Below are 18901 nucleotides of genomic sequence, written 5' to 3' on the forward strand. Positions count from 1 at the left end.
GAGAACCTCCCGGCCAAACATTCGAGCAACGGTGCTGCTGCTCAGCCCCTGGTAGCCCCTTCACCCCCATGGAAAAATAGTTTATACATATCGATTGAGGCCATGTTAGACGCTTAGCCCAAAAGACGTTGATGTTGGATCCCCGCTGGATTGCTGAGGGCGAGGTGGGGCGAAAATTTGTCAGACAGAGCCGACGGAGTCTCCCCCTTCTCCAGTGGTGAACAACAGCCCTTGGAGGCTTCGCCGCTTGGAGATTTTCTCTGTTGACGGTGAAAAACAGACCTTTATGGTGTCTTGCACAAAATCGATTTGAGGTCGAACCCAAATCGACGAAATCCACTTTTCTACAATTTCCAGAGAGGATGGATTTCCTGATTGGAGACCGAGAGCAGCAACAAGGGGCTGGCGCTCGTCGTATCGTCCCGAAGGGCGCTTTTCCCCAAAACTCTCTGATTTTGGATTTGCAGTGTCTCTGCCGTCTGATTTTGGAAGTTTGGAGGCTGATTTCGGATTTGAAGTTGACTTCAATTTCTGATGTGCAGGGCCCTTGTCGTCTGATTTCCATGATCGTGGAACTACTTTTGTCTGGCCCGTTGCCGGACCTCCCTACTCAGAAATTGCCCTTGTCCCCTCCGATTTAGGATTATCCCTTCCGTCTGATTGCGAGAGTGCGGGGAGCTGTTCCCAGACCGCGAGCTCTCGGATTTCATGCGTATTTTGTTCGGGAAGGCGTATGGCATCCAGTGCTAAATGGTTTGATGCCGAACCCCATTCCGGATTTTCTGATGAAGGAATGTTTGAGTCCCCAGTTTCGGATTTCGCCTTTGCTGGAGAGATAGAGGGCTCTCTGATTTCTTGCGTCTCATGCCCTTCCGAGACAGCATCTTGAGCGACTGTCGCAGCGAGTTTCTCTATCGCCGCAATGAGTTGAAGTCGTGTGACTTTTTCTGCTGCAACCAGTTGCTTCCTTGCATAAATTTTTTTAATGGAAGCTGCACGCCAGTCACGCATTATTTCCGCTTCATTGTGAATACCCCGTGCACGTTCTTCTTCCATTTCTCTGCGCAATTCTCTGCGCATGGCCATCCATTCTTCTAGGGATAATTCTTTGATCACAACAATCCATTATTCTAGGGAATGACTCATTGTGTTCCCGCTCTAATACCAGTTGTTATGGTCCCAGATCTGACACAAGGAATTGTAGGGATTCGTAGGGAGGAAGAAGAGAAAACGAAGATCAAGCCAAAGGGAAGCTTGAAAACCCTAGAACTCGTAAGGAGAGCTCCAAGCCTGTTTAACCTAAAATTAACCTAAATCAATGCTTGTCTGTCTCATTACTCTTACCCCTTAAATAGTTCACCCTATTAGGGTTTAATATAAAATATTACAAAAATACCCCTATAAATAAAATATTCCAAAAATACCCCTGTGGTCTAAAACTGAAATAAATAAAGTAAATTAAAGAAAAAAATAAAAATAATAATGTTATTGTGTGCATAACAACCTGGTGATACCCCGAACGCAAGTCCAACTTGTTGAAAAATTGAGCCCCATATAATTCGTCTAATAATTTATCCACTACTGGTATAGGGAACTTGTCCTTGACCGTCTTGGCATTTAATTCACGGTAGTCCACACAAAACCTCCAAGTATTTTCATGTTTCTTGACCAATAACATTGGTGATGAGAAAGGGGACGTACTGTGTTGGATGAGACCTTGTTCTAGCATGAGGTGACATTGACGTTCAATTTCATTTTTTTGAATGTGTGGGTATCGATATGGTCGCACAACTACCAATTCGGATCCCGCCTTCAAACAAATCCGGTGGTCACAGTGTCTCAATGGTGGAAGAGACGTCGGTTCTTGAAAGAGGTCTGTAAAGTCCTCCAATAAATTCGCTAGAGTGGTAGGTGGACACAGTTCCGGTTGTAATATGTGTAAATGTGCAGGGAGTTGAGCTTTGCTACCTTGTAATGTGACCTTGTTGCCCTCTAGCTCAAAGGTCATGGTTAATGCAGCGAAATCCCACAAGATTGGTCCCAACTTTTGGAGCCATTTAATCCCCAAAACCATATCAAAGCCTGCGAGTGGAATGATGAGAAATTCTGCTGAAAATGGTTTACCTTCAATGGAGAATATAATGGCTTTTGCTGATCCCACAACTGTGAACTTTTTCTCCATTAGCCACCGAGACGGCAGCTATAGGTCGAGGTTGTATGGGTAGCTGTAAATGTTTGGCAGCATTGAAACTTAACAAATTATGAGTGCTGCCCGAGTCCACAAGACTTAGTAGTGCTTGCTCACTAACTAAGGTGCACACCTGCATGGTAGTGGTGGACTGGAGTCTTGTGATGGCGTGGAGAGAAATCTCTGGTTCCTCCACTTGTGGCTCTTCGACCTTTGGAACTTCTTCCTCTTCATCAGTAACTTCCAACCAAAATAATTTCTTACATTGATGACCAACGTATACTGCTCATCACAATTATAACGTAATCCCTTGGCCCTTCTTTCTTCCATCTCGACTTTGTTCAATTTCTTGATAAATGCTGGTTGAGAAGGACTCGACTTAGGGGCTTGAGGAGTAACTGAATTAACAGTATTACGCCATGTTGGTCCTGTGTTGTGGGCGCCAGCAGTATGTCTTCCCCCTGCCATGTAGGCTTGCGTGACTGTATTTTGTGTTTGGCCTCTAATGCTCCGGCCAAATTCATTGCTCTCGCTAAATCCGTAGGAGCAAGGAGTTCTACTTCTAGGCGTAGGGACTCTGTCAAGCCTGTTGTAAATAGACCTACATGTTGGTCCACCCTCACAACCTTGCCGGCCCTGGCCAACTTTTCTTGGAATGCTTTTTGATACTGTTCGACAGTTCCGGTTTGGCGCAGCAACACCAAATCCCCCAGTAGATTGCTTTGAGCCGGTGGCCAAAATCGGATTGTACACAAATCTTTAAATTCCTGCCAATCTAAATTTGGATACTCCAATTCTAATTGATGGCCCCATAGCTGCGCTTCATCGAGCATGTGGAAGGCGGCCAATCCCACTTTTTCTATTTCAGCCGTCCTTTGGTGAGAATTTTTTTTTTCACACCTGTAGAGCCAGATCAAGGGGTCCTCAGACCCATTAAAAATTGGAAACTCCAATTTGGTGTATCTTGGTCCCTCCTCCGGAACTAAAATTTTCTCCTGGCGTTGGATGCTCTGTGCGTCCAGCATAATGTGGCCCTTGCCTGGTCATAGGGCTTCTTTCCCCTTCCTGTGAGTTTGAATTTCTTTCCCCAATCATTGCATATACTCTATGCAATAAAGCTTCAACTTGTAAATTTACCTGTTGAGAGACCCTACTGTCCAACAATCTTTCCCCAGTCATTGCATATACTCTATGCAATAAAGCTTCAACTTGTAAATTTACCTGTTGAGAGACCCTACTGTCCAACAACGCAACCAGACGCTCCTCGGTTTCTTCTTGCCTTGCCGCCAATCTAATTTCACTCTGTTCTTGCTCTGCGTGTATCATCTCTTTGATGCTAGCTAGCAATTCTGCGTTGTTAGATGACTCTCCCATACTGACCTGCTCTGATACCAACGTGTTGTGGTCTCTGACCATGGACCGAGTGATTCGACGATGGGAGAGGTCGTTTGAGGGATCTTCGTTTACACCCTGACGTCCTGATCTACCAGGGCAACCTATGGTGACGGATTGAGTACTCACGGAATGGAATGGAGAGGAGATGGATTGAAGAACGATGGATAACCAGGCTCGTCAAAGGGAGTCCTGAACCTTGGGGTCATCAAGGAGAACACCGACCCTGATTAGGTTAAAATTCTGCTTAGCTTCTCATTCCCTTTCGTTAGCCTCTTAAAGCAATCATGCCAAGGCTCAAGATATAGTTTATTACAATAATGCCATTCGTGGCTTACCTACTAGCAAATAATGAAATAAAGAAACATATAATGCCTAAGGTACTTCACTGCTCCCCTGAGTCACCAACTCATCCGCGTCGTCTCTGGATGACTCGTCCTGCTATGGAGTCCATAACAAAAATAACATCAAAAGCAGATTAAGAAACAAAATTTATCAATAGCTGATGAGGAGATATTCTGCCCTTTAGCATGAGAATCTGCAATAGCATTTGCTGAGTGGAAAATGTGCTGTCAGCTGACTTGCCAATTACTAGTCAGGTCATAGTGCTGTTAGGTTGCCACTCTTTCATCTTATTGAATTTGTAGCTTAAGGTCATTCTTGCAATTGTTTGTATATTATAAGTTTCTTGCCTATTTTATTAATATTTTTTTGAGAAAGTGACAATTTTTATTAAACAAAGAAGCAAAACAACATAACTAGGGAGGCATCCCCCTTACAAGAAGGGAAAGGAGAGAGGCTCCCTGCTTAGCAAAAGTATCAGCAACAGAATTTGCAGATCTGGGAACATGAGACCAAATACATGTAATGTGGGGGAGAATGTCTAAAACAAAATAGTAAATATCCCAATGCTGCCATGACAGAGAAGAGGGAGAGGAGAACCATCCAACTATCACTGGAGAGTTTCCCTCAATGTGGAGCGGACTGGAGAGGTGCTCGCGGAAGATGATGAGGCCTCTGAGGAGGGTCTGAAGCTTGGCAGAAGTAGAGTCAGAAATACCCATAGGTCCAAAATAGGACATGAGTTGGTTGCCGACCGAATCATGAAAGACACCACCATAGCCCACCATACCAAGATTGCCAAGAGAGCTACCATCAAAATTCTGCTAGATGAAGCCCTGTTGAGGAGACTGCCATTCTTGCATAGAGGGAGGCTTCACCGGGGCCCCCATTTGAGCAATGGTACTTTAGTTGTCCCTGAGCGAAAGCCCCGACAGAGAGGAAAACTCCTTCCTGGAATGAAGCCACGAGGAGATGAGGCTAATGATGGAGGAGGTGACCCGATCCTGAGAGAGGTGCATGGCGCTGAAGCGCCTATTATTTCATTCCATCCAGATACCCAAGGGGATGAAGGCAACATAGGCTGAAATGATCATCTTGCCCAATTTAGGGAAGAGAACACCCAGGAGCATGCGCCCTACCGAGAGGAGGTCTCTTGGCAAACATAATTGAAGGCCAAACCGACTGAGAATGCTTGTCCAAATGGACCAAGAAAAGGGGCATGAAACAAGAAGGTGGCATATAGTATCCTCCTCAACACCACAAAGAGGGCAAAAAGCACACACACTATGATTACCACATTGATGAAGGTTGTCAATAGTGAGGACTTTTAAGCCCGACACTACACATGAAGAATTTACCTTCGGCAGAGGGGGGGGGGGGGGGGGGGGCACTTAAGCGCCAAATAAGAGCCGCATCACGGTTGAGGGTTGCCGAAGTTCATCCCTTAATGAGGGAGTAGGTGGACGAGAGAGAAAACATACCACTAGCCTCCGACCACTAAACCATCGAGTCATCCAAAGCATCTCGAGGCCTTGAGGAGGAGATCAACTCCAAAAGGTGAGAGCAAGAAGGGCATCTGCATCATCAACACCACGATGAAGACGGAGGTCCCAAGCTACCGAACCCAAAGCATCAACGATTGATAGACAACACTGCGTGGAGGCTTGCCAAACATTTCCGAAAGTGGTCTTCAGAGGCCCAAAGTTAACCCACCAATCCTCCTAAAAGTGAATTGAGCGACCGTTACCAACGTGGAAGCGAATGCCCGAACAGAATAATTGGAGAAGAAGAAAAATAGCTCTCCAGATTGGAGATAGGGCAATTCTTCTTCCTCTTGAGGTCCACCATTGTTCCTGCTAGTTTAGCTTGAAAGTCACCATCAGCCTCCAAAGGTTGTTGCCAACAATGTTGAATTTCTAGATCCACTTGAGGAGGGCAATATTCATATCCTTGGTGAGCCGAACACCCAAACCCCCCTAGATTTGGAAGTGCACACATCCTTCCAACCCACCAGATGATATTTAAAATCTGTAGAGGTACCATGCCAAAGAAATCTCCTCATCAAACCGTCAATTTGATGGCAAATTGAAGCAGGACAATACATGAATAGGAGAGAATAATTTGGGATACCAACCAAACATGATTTGAGAAGAGTAAGCCTTCTGGCCTTTGAGAGGAGATGATCCCTCCAGGTAGCAAACTGAGACTCCATCTTCTCAATAACTGGGTTCCAAAGATCCTTGCTGATACGAGAGGTGAAAAGGGGGAGAACGAGGTAATTGGCTGGAAGGGTAGAGAGAGAACAACCCAAAAGATCAGCCATGGATCGAAGGTCCTTCGAGTTGATGTTAAACCCCAATAATGTGGTCTTTTGCCAGTTGACATTTTACCCCGAAGCAATTTCAAAAAGCCCCAACAAAGGCTTGACCTTCATAATATAATCAAGACATCCAACCCCGAATATAAGAGTATCATTTGCATATTGGAGGGTAACATCAAATGCGTCAATGTTGCTGATCGGCTTCAGCCAGCCAACCTCCTTAGCCTTGTAGGTCATAGATGAGAGAAGCTTAACCACAATATTGTATAAAAGAGGAGATAGCGGATCTCCTCGTCTAATTCCCTGGGTCCCCTTAAAAAAACACCAAACATTCCCATTAATAAGGAGGGAGAAGGAGGCCGAAGAAATGCAGGTTCTAATCCAAAGCCGCCAACAGTCACCAAACCCCATCCGACCCAAAAGATCATCCAAGAGATGCCAATTAACCCGGTCAAAGGCCGTCTCAAGATCCAACTTCAAAGCAAAACGAGGGGTGTTGGAATGGGAGTAATGATCAAAAAGTTCATTCGCCACCATGGAGGAGTCTATAATATTTCTTCCCCTAAGGAAAACACCTTGACCATGATGTATGACCAAGGGAAGGAAAGTTTTCAGACGACGAGCGAGGAGCCAAGCAATAATTTTGTAAGAGTTGGAGATGAGACTGATGGGGCGGAAGTCACCTGGCTGTTCAACATTAGCCTTCTTTGTGACCAAGGCAATAAAGGAGGCCCCCATGGTCCGGATTGTAATGCCTTCACTGTGAAAGGCTTGAACCATATTAGAGATGTCCTGCTTAATTGTGGGTCAAACCCTACTATAGAAGTCACCATTAAAACTGTTAAGTTGGGTCTAAGGCCCATCCCAAAATGACTAGCCAACTTAGGAAACCTCTTTCCTAACTAATAAACTCAAGATCTTTGTACTCATTAATCCATGTGGGACTATTCCTTAACACTCCCCCTCACGTGTAGGCCCTCTTTTGTGGCTCTACAAGTGGATAGTTTTAGGTGTAAGCCCTCTTTTGTGGTTCTACAAGTGGATAGTTTAGGTGTAGGCCCTCTTTTTGTGGCTATACAAGTAGATTGTTTAGGTGTGGCCCTCTTTTTGTAGCTCTACAAGTGGATAGTTTAGGTGTGGCCTTCTTTTTGTAGCTCTACAAGTGGATAGTTTAGGTGTAGGCCCTCTTTTGTGGCTCTACAAGTGGATAGTTTAGGTGTAGGCCCACATATGAGTACTTGCTCTGATACCATGTAAAGTTGGGTCCAAGGCCCTATCCCAAAATTATTGGAAGGTGGGCCCATAACCCACTTATTTTCTGCCTCGGTTATATGGGTCCGGGTCACAAGGTTTGTACCTATTTTTCTGCGATTCGGCTATATTGGTCTGATATCTTACTCGGTTCGACTCGATTCTATTTCTCCGTCTGGATTATTATTTTGAGGTATTCGTAACATATTCCTTGGTCAACATATTATTTGGTGCAGATACTCACATCGGATTATTTCATCCTTTTACATGGATTTTTATTATTTTGGTTCGTGTTATATGGGCCCATACCCATTTCAGTTGTAGCTATTGTGTCTCTTTGGACGAGACATTATTATTGAAGGACTCTTAGTTACTGATTTTTATTAGCATTGGCTATTCTGATTGATGACGAAAGCCAAGGTAGCCCCAGAATATTATCTTTCGAGTAATTACCCATTACATCCCTTATTTGGCATTTATTACTCCTACCACTTGAGAGTCGGTGTCCTGGGTTGGGACACGGTGATGGAGGAGTTTCATTACACTTCTGAGCACCGCGTATAGACCCACTACCTGTAGAAGATAGGAGTGTGTCCTACATCCAGCATGAGTTATGACTGGAGTATAGAGCGATGTCATACTTGGAGTGATTTTACTCTCACTTATCTTATGCCAGCTAGGTCTCATGGAAGAGACTACCAGTGTGAGGAGTGTTGGAAGATATGGAGGACTGCCATTTTATACGAGAAGATCCTATACACCATTTGTAGCAAGTTGGGAGTTCGTGATGTTCTCTCATCCCCAGCTTGAGGGGGAGTGTTGGAAAATGGGCAAGTCCACACGACCAAGGAAGGCCCACATATCCAAGTGTGTTGGAAGATGGGCCCAAGCCCATAAGACCAAGGAGAAGGCCCCAGGCCCATACAATTATGGCATGATGACTCTCACAATAAGAAGTCTTATAGAGCCAAAATTATTACTAAGAAGGTCTCATAGAAGAGTTTTAGTTTAAAGGTGTTTTAGTTATGTTAGTCTTTTATTTATGTTGAGTTATTTAATTATGCTAGGACTTATCTTTAAGTAATAGAGTTTGGGTGTAATTGGGACAAGGGTAGTTTAATTGCAATTGAACTCTACTACTTTCCTCTATTATAAATAGGGTTTCATGTCTTTGATTACATTAAGTCAATGAAGTTTTTCTCTTTTCCATAAATTCAACAAAAATCATCTGGGCTCGACGCACGGTCACATGCTAGGCCCAGAACAACCTTCTCAATCTCCTTATCAAACAAAGGAAGCTCCAGGAAAGAAGCAACAACAACTGAGATTTTGGCAAAGTTGCTGTAATCTAGGTCGACATGGGCACTCCTCAGTGTAAATATCTGCATAAAACTTGATTAGAATATCAGTGATGGAGGATCTATTCGAGGTAACCTTTGTCAATACATAATGAGGTAACTCAGTTAGTCCGCTGCCTTGCAGAGGTGACAAGAAAAATTTTCGTGTTGGCATCCCCTTCCATCAACCATCGGAAACGGGCACGCTACTTCCATCGCACTTTCTCCAAGTGAAGAATAGCTTGGAGGCTAGTTTGAAGCTCACAGTGAGAAGAGAATTCAACATTCAAGGGGTACCTTTGTTCTTCACTTTGGTCCAAGATATCGATCTAGGAAAGGAGGGAGGCTTTCTATGCACAAAGGGAGGAGATCAGATTAGATGCCCAAGATGTCAATTTGACTTTTGAGGAGTTTCAGCTTCTGAGGGAGGAACCAGTCGAGTCTACCACCAACAATAAAACTAGACCACTCTTTAGCTAGAAGATGATCAAAATCCACATTTAACAACCACAAGTTTTCAAAACGGAATGGAGCCGGTCCCCATCTTCCAAAAGAGGTGGATAGGAGGATTGGCCAATGATTAGATCCCACACGATTAAAAACCTTGCCAAATGCATTGTCGTAAAGCTGAAGCCAATCAGAACTTGCAAGAAATTTGTCAAGCTTTGATTGGATGGGTTGCCTCTGCCCATTCAACCAATTGAAGGTCTTTCCTGACATTGTAATCTCCACAAGTTCAGAACTTCCAATGAAATACGCAAAGCTTTGCATGGAAGAAGATATACAGGTCGCCCCCCTTTCAGATTTGAAAACACCTGGCTCTTGGATGATGATTTTGAAGTGCTTATGAAAAACTGGTGGTCCAACTTACTTGCTTGGGGTCGGCCAGAGTGGTCTCTTCCGATAAAGCTCAAGCTCCTTAAAAAGATTCTTAAGGAATGGTCCTTCCAGCGTTGCCAATCTGCCAAAGAAAAGAAATTCTCTCTCCTCACCCACGTTGCTGAGCTAGATTCTTCGGAAGAACAAAGGTACCTAACTCAATCTGAATTTTCGACTCGCCTTTCGCTTCAAATGGAGTTGCAAGCTCTCCTAGTTCAGGAAAGAGTCAGCTGGAAACAAAGAGCCCGTTTTAAATGGCTAACTGAAGGAGATGTTAATACAAAATTTTGCCACTCCCTCGCATTGACGAGGAAGAGATCCAACCGAATTACCTCCTTATGCATCAATAATGAGGTAACGTTGGATAGGATCCATATTATAAATGAGCTGCTTAGTTTTTTCACAGATTTATACACTGATGATTTTATTAACCGGCCCAAAGTCCAACAGCTTTAATTTGGGCATCTCCCCATCTCTGCTTCATCTATTCTCGAATCTCCTTTCTCCTAGAAGGAAATTGAAAAGGCAATCTTGGGCATGGCATGTGATCGGGCCCCGGGCCCTAATGGATTTAACGGTGAATTCTACCACCGTGCTTGGCCTACTATCAAGGGAGATATTTATAAGTTGGTTGTAGGTTTTTTCATGACTGGCATCTCCTTCCGCAACATGGGAGCTCCCTTTATCTCGTTGATCCCCAAGATGAGAAATGTTGAGACCCCTGGTAACTTTCATCCTATCAACCTGATATCAAGTTTGAACAAGATTATTGCTAGACTCCTTGCAAACAGGCTCAAAATTTTTCTCCCCCTTGTCATTAGTCATGGCCAGAGTGCTTTCTTGAAGGTAGAAACATCGTGGACTCACCTATGGCAACACACGAGTTGTTTGATCAATTTTCCCGCTCGAATGATCCAATTTTTACACTTAAGTTGGATTTAGAAAAGGCCTTCGATCGGGTAAATTGGGTTCTTTTGGATGACATCATGATCCAAATGGGCATCGGAGATCGTTGGAGATATTGGATTAGGAGCTGTTGTCCTCCGCTACGTACTCTCTGGTCTTGAATGGTATAGTTTGTGGATGTTTCAATGGATCTAGAGGTTTAAGATAGGGAGATCCTCTTTCCCCTCTTCTCTTCAATATTGTGGCGGAATTCCTCTTTGCTATGCTATTTTCGGCCAACGAATGTGGATGGCTTCATCCAACTAGCAACTCCTTGGCTTTCAATATTCCTGTCCTTCAATATGCGGATGATACTTTGATCTTCGGAGCAGGAACAATGGACAACATAAAAAAAGTAAAGGCAGTTTTGGGGCTCTTCGAATCTGCTTAGGTCAGAAAGTCAATTGGAGAAAAACTTCCTTGATTGGGTTAACATCAACCCAAACTCCCTCTTAGAAATGGCGGAAGTGCTTGGTTACGTAATCTCATCCACCCCCTGTACCAATCTCGGCCTTCCTTTGTTCACTGGGCATATTTGCAAAGATCTTTGGACTCTAGTTATTGAGAAAATGAAATTGCGACTTGTTTCATGGAAGGGTCGGTTGTTTAGCAAGGTAGGAAGGTTGACTCTTTTGAAATCATGTATCGCTGGCATTCCAAACCATTATTTATCCTTCATGCCTTGCCCATCCTCTGTTTGTCAGCAACTGGATAAAATGAAGAAGGGCTTCCTTTGGAGAGGAAACAACTCTGATTTCAAGTACCATTTGGTCAATTGGGAGGAAGTCTGCCTCCCAAAGAGCTTCGGAGGTCTCGGAATCCGGCTTTGGAGACTCAACTCATTTGCTCCAAACCTCTGGAAAAATATGGTGCTTTCAAAGCTCGGCATTTCCTCAAATTGGTGGATTGAAGGGGGAAATAGAAAGAATTTATCTCCTATATGGAGGTCTCTCTATCTCCTTACAACTTTCTCATTGGCAGTTCGATTCTATGTGGGTGATGGCCATCGTATCAAATTCTAGGAAGACTGGTGCTTGGGTGATATGCACTTCAGAACACCTTCCCTAACCTCTTCAGAATTTCATATTGAGGAATAGTACCATTGTTGAAGTCGCCGATAATGGCGGATGGAACATTCAGCCTTCTCGTAGTCTATCTGAGCTAGAAGGTCTTGAAGCCAGTCACCTTTTGAACGCTTTGTAGCCAGCTAGAATTCAAGCTAACAAAACAGATAAATTAATCCTGTGGCCAGATAAATGCAGCTCCTTCTTAGTCTCCTTCGCTTATTTTGTTATTCGAGGCGGGATCACTCATGGTCCCAAGCATGCAGTGGAATTCACATGGCATCTCAGCGCCCCCCCCCCCCCCCCCCAAAAATTAAATTCTTCATGTGGAGTGCGTGCCGCAACAAGATTCTCATTGCTGACAATCTCAGAATTAGTGGCCAACTCAGAGTTGACCCATCTGCCCTTTCTGACATGCAATTGAAGAAACTGTCAGCCACTTGCTTCTATTGTGCCCTTTCTCTTGGGGGATATGGATGTCGATACATAGCAGAATTGGGCTCCGGGCTCCATCTTTGCTTCCCTGAGGATTTGGTTGCCACCTGTCGAATGCTTGCAAGGACTCCTATCCCCGGTCTTGGGAAATTGATGATCTCTGTTTTATCTGCATTCATCCCTTGGGGTCTCTGGCTTGAGCGCAATCAAAGAAGATTCAATGCCAAATTCAGCACTCAAGATAGAGTCATTGAAACCATCTCAGGCAATATTGTTACTTGGCTTCACTCTTGAACATCCTTCTCTCGCTTCTCGGGATCATCCATTAGAAATAATTGGAGGTGCCTTGCCCAGCTCCACATTTCTTCGAAGCCCCCCATTATCTGCGAGTGGACCCCGCCTCCTACTGGAGTCCTTAAGTTGAATTTTGATGGATCCTCTCTCGGTAACCCTATCTTAGCCGGTTTCGGTGGAGTGATTCGTGATTCTCTCGGGAACCAGATTGTCTCCTTGTCCGGGCCTCTCGGTATTGCAGACTCCACGACGGCTGAGCTTCAAATCTTCTTAATGGGCTTCGTGTTTTTCGTGATCATTGCTCCGGGCTGATCCTGATCGAGGGAGACTCTAAGGTGGTGATTGGCTGGTGCGAGAATGCCTCCTCACCTTCGTGGTGCCATTGAGATGCCTTTTTTGAAATTTTGGATATTGTCAATCTTTTTGATTGTTTTTGGTCTCTCATTTCGAGATCAGCAAATTCTGTGATTGATGCTTTAGCCAAGCAAGGAGCCTCCTTGCAATCTCTTGGTGTCAGGAGTTAGCTCTTTTTTGTTCTCTTAATAAAATCACATTTCATAAAAAAAGAAGAAGATATACGGGTGGCAGGTGGGGATTTGTCATTACAAAATCTGATCGCGCTGAAATCCTTGGCGATAAACCAAGGCACTGACCAGAACTGGAGAAGATCGTGTAGCTCCTCCCAAAATGATCTTTGTTGACGGTATCTGGTAGGCCCATAGACCCCAGCCAACCCCTAGATGCAACCCGAGCAGTAGTCATGAAACTGTAGCCCAGTCGAGAATTGGCCAACGCAGAGATTAGTGAAGTAAACCGTGTTGGAATTCCAAAGGGCAATTAGACCACCTGAGTGGCCCACCGCATCAATGGTATGCCAATTCAAAGTAGGACAAGGCCAAATTTCATTAGCATTGGAGGCAATCATAGTCTGATACATCGTTTCTTGGAGGATAACAATTGAGGGCTTGCCAGAAGCAAGAAAGCACATAATTACAACATGCTTCCTAGGCGAACCAACTCCTCGAACGTTCTTAGAGACCACCAATCATTTCTGGGGTGGTTTGGGAACTCCTGAACCCTCATCACCAGGCAAATAGCCTTTGTAGACGATTCCCATAAGTCTGGCAAGATTCATCTTATGTTGCCAGGTATTAACATCATAGCGATGCCTCTCAAACTGTAGGGCGACAATAAACTGGTCCGAACGAGCATCCAGAGGAGGGAGCTGAGTGCGCTCCGAGGAGTGGTCAGGCCGACAAGATTCCCCATGTGGGGGTTCTTGACCAGGAGCTCGACGACGCCTCTGATATGTGGCTAGAGTAGGGGTAGACGATCCCCCTGACTGACTTGTGCTGGGAACAATAGTAGCCGGCTGGGTAAATGTTGCAGTGGTAGATTCCGAGTCGGAAAGTTCCTGATCAGAGTTAGGCCAAGATGGGGAGGAGGGCAGTGTGGGCATTTTGATGGGAGGATAGGGACTGGATTAGGGGTGGGGAGTGCTCGAGCCAATGGGGGGTGTTTATGGGGTTGTGGGAGGTCTCCAAGAGGGCATTTTGGGGGACCTGAGGGAACCACGTGTCGAAATGGGGGGTTTCTGGGTGGTTAGGGGTTGGCAATTGTGAGGGGTGGTGCTGTCCGGTACTGGGTTGAAGGGAATGATTAAAGTCTGAAGGGAAGGAGAAGGTTGAAGTACTAGGGGGGTTAGGAAGGAGAGGGCGAGTCGACGACGGTTCGCGTGAGGGAGTAATGATGGCAGTGGTGGTAGGTTGTGATAGGGGGTTTGGCTCGGGTGGGTTTGACTGGAGGGTAACGTCAGTGACAGGGCTAGCTGCCATAGGATTGGGGCTGATTGGCCAGACACCAGGTTAAGGGACATGATTCGGCTTGGCAATGATTCAGTCAACCTGAGTCAACAGGGAGAAATGTTGCAGTGAGGGACTCCGTTCCCCCAATCGTTGGCCGACGCCATTAGCAACGGACAAATCATCAAAGACAACCTTTGTCCAAAAACATTCTTGCCAACTGAAAGTCTGAGATATTGGAACCCCGTCTAATGTTGCTTCGGGATGAGAAATAGTCTCGCCACATCCATGCGAGATAACGAGGCAAATTCCGGCGCCTGAAAGAGAAGCCTTCCAAAAAAGGTCACAATCCAAAGAAGTGTGTCATCCGACCAGAGCTCGATCAAGATACCCTAAATCGAGATCTATTTCCCATATTGTGTGATAGAAGTCAATGGGTCGCAATTGATGAATCTGCAAGAAGTGCTTTACAGCAGGATAAGGTGTTTAAAGCGGTGGCTGTGTCATCGTTGGAGATGAAGGAGATCAGCTAGACAAGCTGTCTAAGGTATGAGACCCTCAGAAGGTAATCCGGATGCAGCCGAGCACAAAACCTACTAGCGAGGCTAGTAGAGTTCCAATTTGGGTCGATCATGGTAATCAAAGTGTCAATAGCACGAGGGGGGGGGGGGGGGGGGGGGGGGGGGGGGGGGCGGCAACCGAAAGGTCCTGCCATTTCTGGAATATAAACTCTAGCTGTTACCAGCTCTCCACGACTTTCGACAATCTTGCATTCCTATTGCTTCTGGTAGCAAAAGATGGAAAAACGGAAGGAAATCAAACCAATCTGAAGCTCCTTGGAGCGAGTTCTGCGACCACCATCCGAAGTAGCCGCATCAAACTGCTTGAGGAAGGACGAACACTCAGTTGTCGGGAAAGAAACGAAGGCTCGTTTCCCATCATTACAGATGGTGATACGAGTCACAGGTCCAGTGTGATCCTGAGTACGACTGATTGCTAAAGTTGAGTCACCGAATGAAAATGACGTTTCTGACGACCCGATTTTTGCTCTTATGCTAGTTTTTCTAGCTCGAACAGTCGTCCAACCATTTCTGTCACGATCTTCACCCAGCCTGGTTCCTCAGAAGTTGTCACTGTGCAGCTGCGAACTGAGAGGACCCTCCTTTCCCATCGCTCGATCTCTAATCGAGACATTGAGACATAGAAACCCTGCACTAGCATCTCCCTTCACGAAACGAGGAACATCTCCACCATTCTGAGCAGGACGACGCGAGATGGAGAGGGGAGACGCGGTATCATTCACCCTATTGATTTCCTTCCCTGCAAAAAACAGTACCGGATCAATATTCGAGCTACCATCGAGGTTGCCGGAGATCGATGCTGGCCATCGGCAACTGCAGGAGGTGCTAGTGACTCCTCGAGTTGCCCAGTCCCATTCGTCGTGCATCGTGAGATTTTTGTTTCCAACCCTGGTTTTTTGTTAATATTGCATAGAGCTTATGTTTAAGTTTTCAAAAGTTTCTTTGGTATCATATGTTAGTTGTTTCTTACCTGTTCTCCTAAATTTTCTTATAGATTTCCAACTGGTTTCTAATTGATTTCTTAAATTTATTGCCATCTAAGTATCTTGTTTGCTTTCCCTTTTCTGTTTTCTGTTTATGTTTTCTATTCTGGCAATCTTGGTTGGAACCAGCTTCATTCGTACACAGCTGCCAAAGACTAGTGTAAGATTTGAGATATTGCATAGGACATCTAATGATTCTCAACTGGTATTTTGCAGTGCTTGGCATTGGACAGAACTAGACAGGATGTATCATCTAGGAGGGTTCTTGGTGACCATAGCACGTCTTGTGCAGGTTCTTTTCTGAGTGGTATCAAACAGCGATTGCTTTCATTTATTTTCCGCAGAATATGGAATGAAGAGAAAGACCATACTATGGTTGGTTGTTGAAATCTCTAATCCATTGCATTTGGACTTTTTTATATTTATAAATTGGTAATGATGTTTATTAAACAGTTTTCTCAAAAAAAAAAAAATGTTCATTTAACAGTATCTTGTTTTCGTTGACTGAGAGTTGTGCAGCTTCAATCTATCAAGTGTTTATAAAGAATGACAGGCTTATGATTCTTGATTTGTATCTTAAAAATCCTCATAGGCATCTATTGGCACTTATTTTTTCTTCGTGGCATAAATGGGCCATATATACTTTTTTTTTTTGGAATGGGCCATAGATACTTTTTGAAGGGTGTCACGTGTCCTATGGTGAAGGGTTATTGCTTCTGTTGATGAAATGGATGGCAGCTTGTTTTGTAATTCCAACAGCAAGATGCTGCCAAGAAACCCTTGTTAGATAGTTGATCTGAGTGACTGCCAATTGTGTAGCTGATGCTTTTGCTAAGCAGGGAGCCTCCCTCCAATCCCTTGTTGTAAGGGGTGTGCTTCCCTAGTTTGTTGTCCGTTTTCTTGCTTAATAAAATTATCACTTTTCTTAAAAAAAAAAAAAAAAGTCAAGGGTTGAGCAAGCTTCTCATAAATAGATGAATCTTCTATAATAGCCTTTCAATCCTACAAATCTCATCAACTGTTTTATAGTGGTCAACAATGGCCAAGTGTGTACAGCAGCAATTTTATTAGGCTTTGTTGAAAACCCTCAGACATTAATAACATGTCCCAGGTAGGGATCCCCTTGTTAATTAATACACTTTGATTGTTTCAAGAAAAAAATGTTCTGCTACAACACATTCAACACTATTTATAGATGTTCAAAATGCTCCTAGAAGGACTTGCTGCAGATAAGAATGTCATAAAAAAGTACCAAAAAAAAAAAAGAAACTTCTCTAGTAAGGTATGAAAGAGTTCATTAAACTCAAAAAAGTTGAAGGCGCATTTCTTAGGCTGAAAGGCATGACCAGAAATTTATATTGTTCCTTGTTATTAAGAAAAAAACAGTCTTGTAAATGTCTTCTGGTACCATGTGGATTTGATGGTATCTTGATTGGAAATCTAGTTTTGAAAAAAAACTGCCCCATGTTAATTCATCTAATAACTCCTATTACTGGAATAGGAAACTTGTCATTCAATGCCCTATAATTGTCACAAAAAGGCAATGGCCATCTTTTTTGTGGAAGTACTGGTAAAGAGTAGGAAGTAGTGCCGAGCTGGATAATACCCGTCTGGAGCATTTTCTTTACTAACTTCTCATTTTTAGTCTTTCGTGTATGGGATATTGTTGGAAGATGGGCCTAAGCCCACACGACCAAGGAAGACCTACATATCCAAGTGTGTTGGAAGATGGACCCAAGCCCATAAGACTATGGAAGACCCATACATCTAAGAGATGTGGAAGATGGGCTCAAGGCTCATAGACCAAGGAGAAGGCCCCATGTTAAGCACCTAGCCAATACTACCCAAAAGACCGGCCTATTAGGAGTGGAAGGCTTAGGTATTTAGCCCAGGATCCAGCTGTCTGACGCACTGTGACTGCTGTTCCATAACACTACTCCCACCGTTACGAGCCGACGACCATGACGGTGCAGCGACACTGGCCCAACCGCAGCCTACCAGTAATTTTAATCCAGCCTCTGCAGCCTACCAGTAATTTTAATCCAGCCTCTACGCGCCCCGGGAATCAAACTCGCAGCGTGGCGCCCGCTCTGATACCAAATGTTAAACACCTAGCTAATACTACCCAAAAGACTGGCCTGTTAGGAGCGGAAGGCATAGGTACTTAGCCCAGGATCCAGTTGTCTGACGCACTGTGATTGCTGTCCCATAACACCCCAGGCCCATACAATGATGAGTTGTACACAATAAGAAGTCTTACGGAGCCAAAATTATTATGGAAGTAGGTCTCACAGAAGAGTTTCTGTTTAAATGTGTTTTAGTTATGCTAGTCTTCTATTTATGTTGAGTTATTTAATTATTCTAGGACTTATCTTTAAGTGTTAGAGTTTGGGTGTAATTGGGACAAGGGTAGTTTAATTGTAATCGGACTCTACTACTTTCCTCTATTATAAATAGGGGTTCATGTACTCTGATTACATCAAGTCAGTGAAGTATTTCTCTTTTCCATAAATTCAACATGGTATCAGAGCAGGTTCTGTGAGTTGACTTAGTCAAACCATAGAGATAATGTGATATTTTCTGATCTATTATCTGTAGTTGTCTATGTTCATATTTATCTTTTTTTTTTCTGTCCTTGTACTAGTTATTTGCTTTACCTTTTCACCTCTATACTGCCATTCTATTTCTGGGAGTTTCTGGTTCATGACCGTCGACCGCGACGATCCCTCTCTGTCTCTGAAGCCGCTCTCCCGCTTCATTCGTCGTCGGAGAAGACGACGACTCTGGTTCTGTTTCTCGTGCAAAGACAGAAAAAGATTGCTGCCGTCGGGAGTCGTATTGTGTTGCCGACTTTGTTTGGTCGACGTCTGACTGCCTCTGGTTTATGCTTCGGTGACCACGAATCAGCCCATTCTGTTGGAAGCTTGCGCCAGATTGGTTGCCGTTTCTGGATGACGACGAATGAGTAGTCTGTCATTACTCTGCTCGAATTAAGGCCATATTATCTTCCTTAGCCAAACCGTATTTTTTTTTCCGAGGAAAGCTTTCTGCTTCGCTGGCTATCAATCGGGGATCTTAATCCTGTTTT

General features: G+C 44.3%; 1 protein-coding gene across 3 annotated transcripts in view; it reads left to right on the top strand.

The window, feature by feature from the left end:
- Positions 1 to 18901, top strand: part of LOC137954702 (light-mediated development protein DET1) — a 77247-nt gene that overhangs the window by 40607 nt on the left and 17739 nt on the right. For all 3 annotated transcript variants that reach the window (XM_068801690.1, XM_068801691.1, XM_068801692.1), the window contains exon 4: positions 16030 to 16188. In XM_068801690.1, coding sequence (XP_068657791.1) covers positions 16030 to 16188 — 159 coding nt within the window. The remainder of the gene's footprint in view (positions 1 to 16029; positions 16189 to 18901) is intronic.

This window comes from Aristolochia californica, unplaced genomic scaffold, assembly GCF_029961685.1.
Source record: "Aristolochia californica isolate CCGP_79_NKW_82.1479 unplaced genomic scaffold, dmAriCali1.0.hap1 SCAF_1, whole genome shotgun sequence".
In the NCBI taxonomy this organism is placed as follows: Eukaryota; Viridiplantae; Streptophyta; class Magnoliopsida; order Piperales; family Aristolochiaceae; genus Aristolochia; species Aristolochia californica.